Raw genomic sequence first — 9,419 nt, forward strand, 5'->3', positions numbered from 1 at the left:
ATTTACAAAACAAGAAATAAAAGATTTCAGTGTAGAATAGCACTCGGTTTGTTGCTTCATGTGATGGTAATATTAAAGGTCGGGGTAGGTAAGTTTTGAGAAACCGGCTCGAGATACACTTTGTCATATTCCATGGAATGCTCTTAACATCCCGATAGCAATGAATATCGTAAGTGCTTTGACAAAAGATCCATACAAATGTCCTGTAAAAGCGCACGACCAATCATTTTAGCCGGCCCAGCTAAAGTAACTGGATGGCCTACCAGCCTGTCAACCTTCCATCTGTGCACAAACTTATCTCGTGTCCTCATTGGTCATGTGCGCGTTCGTGTGTGTTGGAGGAGGGGCTCTGTAAGGAAGTGGAAGATTTTTTCCGGCTGTGTATTTTTAAATTCTAGCGCACTCGAGCTGGTTTCTCCAAAGTTACCTACCCCACCTTTAAGAGTCCTTTAAATCAAATTCGTAATGGATTAGCTGAAAAATATATACCATGACAAAAATAACAATGAATGAATTACTGGGCAGTAGAACACAACATGACTCCATCACAACCGGAATTTAATAATACACACAACACATATTTAAGGTTCAGTTAAATTGAAAGAAGGCATTAAATAGCATATATATAGAACAATAAGTGTGTGAACCTAAAAGTAGCTTTATGATAGGAAAGGACGTCTGTTTGCAACTCACTATATCATATCAATATTCCAATTACTGTATAGACTATTCTGAACATTTCTATCATTCTGTTTCCATTACATTCTATTTTATTTTACCTGTTATATTGTGTTGTACTGTTGGAGGAGCCTGTGACCTAAGATTTTCATTGTCATAACTACACTGTAGCTATGCACACATGACAATAAAAGCCTTGAAACTTGAAACTTGAAATGACACCTGAAGACAAAGAAAGGCCACATATTTTTGCCCGCTATGCAACTTCCTCAAAGAACAATTTAATATAACTGGAAATATTTGTTCACACATTTCTTACACCTGTGAAAAGTTCCTTTGCATAGCAGAAAACATTTCTGATCAGAAAATTACCAACAATCTTTAACATCGTTGCGGAAAAAGCTTCCCGATAGCTCTACTTCTTACGAATATAGTGGAAACGAAAACCTGAAATAGATGATTAAACATGTGAAAACTGCCAACTTTAGGAAATTCAGCATAAATGTGTAGCGGGGGTTCCCACCATTATCTGATGCAGTGACTCCTACATGTGACACTTTTTGCCACGCTTTGTGGAAAATGGGGCATGAATTAGCACCTGTTCAGAGCACAGACACGTCATAATGCCGAAGCAGGAAATAAAGCGGTGGTAAGTAGAGGCTAAGGTTAAAAGGAAGTGAAACACACAAAAAAAATACAAAGAATTTCACTCTCCATCGAATTCAAGTTTGTAGAAAGCGGAACTAATCCTTGTTTTCCATCTCTCGTTGTGCAGTCTTATCTCTCCCTGCGTCTGTCATTCGTCTTTTCTGTTGCAGTAATTTCTGTCATGTCAGACAATGACGAGTCTAACCCATTTACACAGGGGATAATTACCCTGTCATCATCGTTAGAGGGTAGCAGAGCAGCACACCCCGCAGCAACCCAAACAAAGGCTGAAGGATTTATACAATGGCAGCAAGTATCTGGCAAATGAAAGCTCCCTGATTTAGGCTCTCCTAATTCTTCTTCTGATTCTTTTATCATCATCATCATCATCATCATCATCATCATCATCATCATCATGTGTATTTCTTTGGCCTGTCCAGTTGTTAGAATAGTATGCAATGCAACAATTACATTACCCCAAAACTGAATGATGCCGATTGCGCTCAAAATGAGTTTTCAATAGATAATCTCCTTTTCACCCAGTGTTATCAAAAGCATTTGCTATATCTAAAACAGACAGATTTCTTGGTATGACTACGGAAGAGGTTTTAGCACTAACATTATGATGTTTCCATTTAATTCAGGTTACACAGACACTCTCGTTCTTGGTCAGGATGTGGCTCGACACAGATGTAACCTGTGCTACATCACCCCTGACATAGAAAATGTTCTGTTCATTTCCATCACAGACAAGTCTTAATATAACAACATCACTGTTGCTACAACATTTACAGCTGTTGTCATTGGGCTAAATTCCCTCTAAACAAGCCTAAACTATTAGCAAGAGGTTCTCTCCATCTGTGAAATACTTTGCAAATATTCTCTTTTATCGGGACACAGTGTGTATTCCTTTTTTGGGTCGCTTTGCAGTACAGGCATGTTGTGTCAATGGTGGAATAGCACTATGGTCTTCCTATTTATTGTACTAGAGTCTAGACTTTTGCCGTGACGGTCTCATTTGTAGAACAGCCAATAGTAACGCCCTTTCTCTGAAATGACCTATGATTAGCCGAAGTCTCTCTAAACGGGCTAGATTTTCTAAAGCCTTAAAATAGACCCAACAAGAGGTGCAGAAGTAGGGCTGAACGATATACCGTGTCATGGCGATAACCGCGATATGCGCATGTGCGATATTCACATCGCAGGGACGTGCGATTATTATTATTTCTTTTTTAAAATATTTTAGGGCGTTCGATATTAAAAAAAAAAACACGATATATATCGTAGTGGAAAAGAATATCGCAATGTCAGTTTTTTTCAATATCGTGCAGCCCTATGCAGAAGTTTCGTTTTTTCCTCAGACCAATTTAATTACAATACAATATGCTAACAGGTTGTTTTGAGTTTTTTGTGAAACATGACACCTCCCCGTGGAACAAATGCCTCCTACTCCATCTTTAAGGTTAATGGCAGTACTCAAACTGAAGCAGCCTAGAGGGTTTCATTCCAGCCTAACTGTGCTGACTGGCTTGATCAAATGTCTAAAGGCGCTCTGTACGTTGATTAATTGAGGCTCATTTCCTGGAGAAGTCTGGTAGCCGACTGTAGGCTCTCAATGGAGAAGCCCAGGGTGGAGTGAAGGAAAGTAAGAAAAACGATAGGAGAGAAAGGGAGTGGGAGAGCAGTGGTTTTAAGATGCCACTACAGCAAAGCCTTGGCAAACCGCTTATTTTTCAGACCTCCAATTGAGACAACAATGACCTCAGATCAATAATATCTTTCCTGGCTGTTGCGTAGTGTCAGTGTAATGGTTACCAACGTATAATTGGATGGTCTTTCTCCCTTTCTCTCACTGAGGAGAGCTGGAAAGGTCAAATCCCCTCAAAGCCCACACAAGCTGCAAATTAGATCCATTTGAAGCCAGAGGGAGGAGTACCAAGCTTTAAACTGCATTTACTAAATTACTTCCTGGAAGAACTGACTTCACATCTAATATTAATCGAACCAAGTTTAAAAAAGGGAAAAAGATAACGATTTGAAAATGTCCAATGAAAACATTTCAGAGGTAGTATTATTATTAGTATCCTTGAACTATAGAAATGTCCTTTTACTGATTCCCTTTAACTGAAAACATACGTAAACTTCGATTTAATCTTGAGTCACATGAGGATAAAAATCCTTACTTATAAACCCTGTCATCGCCTCAGTGGGCTTTATGTCACAAGGCAGTGTGTGTGTGTGTGTGTGTGTGTGTGTGTGTGTGTGTGTGTGTGTGTGTGTGTGTGTGTGTCCTTTTCCCCTGACTTTTCACTGCCCTCACTCTCCACTACCACGTTGGCAGATGAATAATTTTGCCGCAGGGTAAGGAAAGGTGAAAAACACTGCAGATGGTGTGTGTGTGTGTGTGTGTGTGTGTGTGTGTGTGTGTGTGTGTGTGTGTGTGTGTGTGTGTGTGTGTGTGTGTGTGTGTGTGTGTGTGTGTGTGTGTCAGTAAAGGTATTAATAGTTAAAGATTAATCCTGGAAAAAGAAAAGGCCAGAGGCAGTGACTCTGAATAAATTATCTCATCAGATCTATGTGAATGACAAACCTGGCATTTAAACATGGCAGCACAACACTGCTGAATTGGAACATTGAGAAGTAAAGATGCCGTGTTTAAAAGGAAAAGCTGATAGAGAGCAGCAAGAACATGAACGCAAAAAGAATCAGTGGAAAAAGTGACTTTTCTGCTGCTTATTCACCTTGCCCCCACTTAACATGAATCACACAACACATTCTGAATCTGGATGTTAAGATCATTCTGTCTCTTTGTCAGCAGACTAGACAACATTTATGTCACCTACCGGGTTTATGGAGATGTTGGATTACTTCCATCCCAAGAACCAAATGTTCTGTAAAAGTGTTCTCTGCCATATTTACACATGATGTGTCAACACTTTCTGAATCAACCATCTCATTACTATGCACTCCATGCTGTTGTCACACTCCAGCAAATCCCCCATGAAACATGACTCACTGTAAATACTGTATGTGCTTTTTGGCGGTTCTGGAAATGTTTCCAATGTATTCAACACTCTTGAATAAAGCACCATACTCAACCAAAATGCCTGCGATCAAATTCCTGTTCAGCTACCCTTTCACCCTTCTTTGTGACTTATTATCCAAACTCACATAGGGGGGTAAAAATGTGTTATTGTGCCTTGTCTCCTTACTCATACTCAAACAATAGACCACATACTAACACTGTCACACATTGTTATATAGAAGCTGCGTTCAAATCTAACAGGTGTTGACAACTCTAGAAAGATCCTTCACTTGTGATGACACCAAACATTTGACTCTTTTCTGGAGACGAGACACACTGGAGGCAGCAGTGTATTGACAGCTTTGTCTGTCTCCATCTCAAATTCTGACACTGAAAACTTCTTAATGTCACCAAATTATCTTTTTCACAACAGTTAGGTTTTTCAGCATTGGAGTGAGGAAGTATTGGCATTGGTTGAATTTTGATGCAAAGCAAAAAAATGACCAGACTTCTTACCGGAGGAAAAAAACACTGCGTCATATCCTCTCCATCGTGCACAAGCAAAATGAAGAGGCAGTACATGTACTGTGTGAGTGTGTGTTTCTGTATGTGCCACTCAGATAAAGGCTTAAGATTACATGTGAGTCCAGCTGTTGGTTCTCCCACAGGGATTCTGTGTTAAAAGCTCAGAAGCAGATTATCTCCCCTGCAAACATCAGCAATTATTACTGTGTGGGGACCCATCACTCTCACACACACACACACGTTTATGCTATCAGTTAGAGCTGCAACAATTAGTCGACTAGATGAGTCCAATGACAGAAAAACAACTTCCATTAACTATTTTTCTTTGATTCATTGTTTGTTTTCCAAAAATGCTGTTTCAGTTTGTGATTTCCTCTGGTTTAAAGAATATAAATATAAATAGTTTATATAAATAGTATATCTTTGGGTTTTGGACTGACAAAACAAGACATTTAAATACATCACCTTGGTTTTGGAAAGCTGGGATGGACATGTTTCACAATATCCTGACATTTTAGAGATTAATTGAGAAGGATACTCTGTAGATTATTCAATAGTTAAAACAATCGTCTGCTGGGGCCGTGCTTCCATCATATTCTAAAAAGTGCTAAAGACAGTTATTCAATTGTGAAGAGATTTACTAAATGAATCCATGTTTTGTTTTTTTACAGATGTTATAGTTTAAATATAATCAAAGTACAGACAGCTGCTTTCTTTTCACCAATCCTAGCGAAATGATTTGAATTGTGTGACTGCAGCTCAGATCAATAAGCAGTATTGTTTTTGAAAATGTCACAAAGTAATTTCACTGTGATAGAAGTTAAGCTGATAAATCATTTACTGGTTAAGAACTAATTAATGGCGATTATGAACACATGAATACACTGTTTAAAAAGCAGCGTTATCTATCACAATCTACAAATATGGCTGTGTCCACATTCAGGATACATTAGTGTAAAAATATGTGAGCCTAAAAGGAAATGACTCACTTTACGGGAATTTGTATTTTTTGTTAACCCTTGTTTTTCCTTGTGCTTTTCCCTCACTCACCTGACCTGTCCAAAATCTGAACCATAGACTGTATATATAAATCTGAACTCATGTTATGTCCAATACTATCACACCACTATATTTACTACAAAGCCAACACCAATAACAACAATAAAAATAAAAACTCAGAAAAACACACGTGTCTTACTCGGTGAATTAAAACAAAAACAATATTTAGATAAACACAAGCCTCTGTCTTGCTTTTTGTCACGACCTGATAAATTGACTTAAGATGCCCCATTAACATTTGTTTATAAGAAGACTGAATAAGCTAACACAACCAAAGGTAATAGTGTTTTTGTCGTGTTCGTTGTGTGTTTACCTGGCGGGCTAGCACTGACGGGGGCTACACAGAGGAGCACCGCGGTGAGCAACAGCAGCGAGGCCTGGCGCAGGCGTCCGTTCCTCGGACTGGAGAGCAGCAGCATCCTGGGGGTCTTCTCGGGGACGGAGAGCCGTAGACGGAGACGCAGTTTGTTGTCATTCCTCCATCACTCCTGTTTTACGTGTGTATGTTTTTCAGCGTGAAGGACTCACAGAGATGAACCGAGCAGGTGTAACAGAGACGCAGTCTGTGACACACTGCGCACTGTAATCCGTGGCGGGTCTAAAGATAGCGGAGCTTCCCGCGAGGAGGGTGGGTGTGTGTGTGCTTGTGTGTGCGTGAGATGACATGCTGCCTTCAAGGCCTCCTTGCAAACTCCGGAATAACAATAGGTCATAGACTGATTACCTGGCAGACATGTGTGTTTTTCTTTTAAATAGTCTCTGTTATAAGCATTCGTGCATATTCTTGACATGTATACATAGGGCAAAGCCTCAATATAACACTGTTTCCCCGATAATATGTAGCCTAAGTAAAATTTGGACATTTTAGATTTCTTTCGGGAATTTAAGCTATTTATTAAATACATACATTTTATTTGACTTTCTGTATATTGTTATTGGCTGATAGGGAATACATTGATGCTCAAAAGCCGCCAATGTATCCTAATAAATGCCTCTGATATTCCTAGTATAATCAGTTCTGAATCTGGCTCCAAGGACTTTCAGTCAAATTCCAATTACCAAATGTAATTGTAAATGCTTGAAGAAATGCTTGAAGTCTAAAATGTGTTTAATATATGTACATTTACCTAAAGTAAAAACAAATGCTTCTGGGCTTAAATGTTTCAAAAATACCACCCACAAGCTGTTTGATGAACACATCATTTGAATTAAGGCAATATGTAAACTCATTGTTTTTAGCTAGCTGTTTTAAACCAGCTAGTAAAAACGGATCCACAACAGAGGAGTCGCTGTTTCCCACACTACCTGAAGGCAACAGTTTACTGAGAGATTACAAACAGAGCACAGGAGGTGGACGTGAGACGTGATGACGTGATAAAACCGGTTTAAATAACCAGATGTACACACTGCCAGAGATATGCTGATACAAATTGATAATCTCATTGTAATGCTGTTAAATTTACATAGCCAATCATTCATTTTTTCTTCACAATTCATCATTCAACAGCTCAGATTTGCTAATCATATTTTATAATAAATAAAGTGGTTAAAAAAGAAAGTTGATAAACAAATAGTGTATGTATGTAGCAGGTGCTGTGAAATTAAATCACATGATGACGTATTTCAAGATATACTTCAAATAAACAAACACATCATGGTTGATCTATTCCTATTGTTTTCCATTCTGCCTATTAACTCCATTATTCTTTTCCAAACACTGGCTTGAATGGGGAAAGGTTTCTCGTGACAGTTTGTTTGCTCTCAGCTGAAACACAAAACCACTATTAAAAGAAAAGAAAACCTAACACCAAACTGGACTTCCATATGTGGAATAAATCTAATGAATCAACATTAAAAAGTATAAATGTTTGAAAAATAACATGGAGGATTTACCATGTGGGAAATATATTTCCAATTTCAATGTAATTACACGCCCACCAGGAGCTTCATACACTCAGAACTATAAATATAATTTCACTTTACCATTAAAATAATATTGGCTCGTGTTTAAATCTTGAACACATTTATTGGGACTGTGCTGTCTCACTCATGGGTGATTCTGAACAAAGCTGAAACTAAAACCATATTTTGTTGAAGCAGCACACAGTGAAATAGTAACATGCTTTAAAGTCAGGTTCAACAAATTGACTGTGGAAGTTCCAGATTTTATTATTTTAGAAGAAAGAAAAATTCCTGAGCTGATGACATTCCACTGCTGCGGATAAATGCAGTTATGTAAATGTACGATGAAGAAAAAAAAGAGGTAACATTTTTGATATTTAGGTTTTTAATTGTATTAATGACACTGCCTCAGCTCATAGTCAGAAAGTAAATACAGAGAAGAAACCAGAAACAGAAGCTGTGTCACGCCTCTCTTTTGGCATGTAAAATGATTTTAAAAAATAATCCTCTGGTTCTTGTCCATACTCTGTGTGTCTCTCTGATCTGTAACACACACAGTCCTGAGGTATATGGGTTGGCCAAAGCCTTATAGAGGCAAACAAAATTAAAATACAATAAAGATAAAACAATCATGTTGGATTAAGACTTTACATCAATTCAGCAGCATTTAAGAACAGGTCCACTGTATAACAAAATAAATCATAAGCTCACATTTGATGTACCACAAAACACAAAAATCATGCAACAAATTATTAGTGAGAATAAAGTGAATATGAACAAAGTGATTAAAGAGTTTTTATGTATGGAAGTGATTACACATATCAATGCCCAGATAATGGTTTAGTTTTAGAAAGACAAGACTGTATTTATCAAAACAATGTAAATGAATAAATTGGCCTTTCCAGGTCGTATGTTACCAACTGATTCAAAAACCTTTCTGTACTTCAGCAAACTCAATGGAATATAAACTAAATATTGAAACAATTTGAGTAACCCTGTGGAGTTCTCCTTACATTTTAAGGTGGCCAAACACATCTAATCATTGCACAATGTAAATGAGACGATGTATGACTGCAACTATTACTTATTGCAACACACACAAACTAATGAATCTGCTTAGACAATCGTACCCGTGTTTCAAAGTGCATAGACCAACCTGTGTGACTTAGCAACAGTAACACTTAGACTTCAGCTGTAAGAAAACAGCTTTGGTAATGTTTGCAAGATGGCATGATCAATTACAATTTAATAATGAGTGCAGTTATTTGTATTTGGGGAAGTAAAGGACAAAATCTGCAAAATCCAAACCTAATTTCTTAATAATAATAATAATGTATTAAATGATGGTCAATCTTACAACATTTGTATTATTTTGTCCTTGCATGAAGTAAGGGTTTCCTCTGCACACACACACACACACACACACACACACACACACACACACACACACACACACACACACACACACACACACACACACACACACACACACACACACACACACACACACACACACACACACACTACACTACTACACTACTACGACTACTACACTACGTACTACAACACCTACTACGTACTA

General features: G+C 38.0%; 1 protein-coding gene across 1 annotated transcript in view; it reads right to left on the reverse strand.

The window, feature by feature from the left end:
* The window catches only part of LOC104967889 (neural proliferation differentiation and control protein 1-like), a 16,077-nt gene extending 9,495 nt beyond the window's left edge, over positions 1 to 6,582 (reverse strand). Inside the window, exon 1 of the mRNA XM_010797425.1 lies at positions 6,249 to 6,582. Within this exon, the coding sequence (XP_010795727.1) occupies positions 6,249 to 6,354 (106 nt within the window). The 5' untranslated portion in view covers positions 6,355 to 6,582. The remainder of the gene's footprint in view (positions 1 to 6,248) is intronic.
* Between the last annotated feature and the right edge of the window lie 2,837 nt (positions 6,583 to 9,419).

Source organism: Notothenia coriiceps, unplaced genomic scaffold (assembly GCF_000735185.1).
Source record: "Notothenia coriiceps isolate Sejong01 unplaced genomic scaffold, NC01 NC01_scaffold00037939, whole genome shotgun sequence".
Taxonomy (NCBI): Eukaryota; Metazoa; Chordata; class Actinopteri; order Perciformes; family Nototheniidae; genus Notothenia; species Notothenia coriiceps.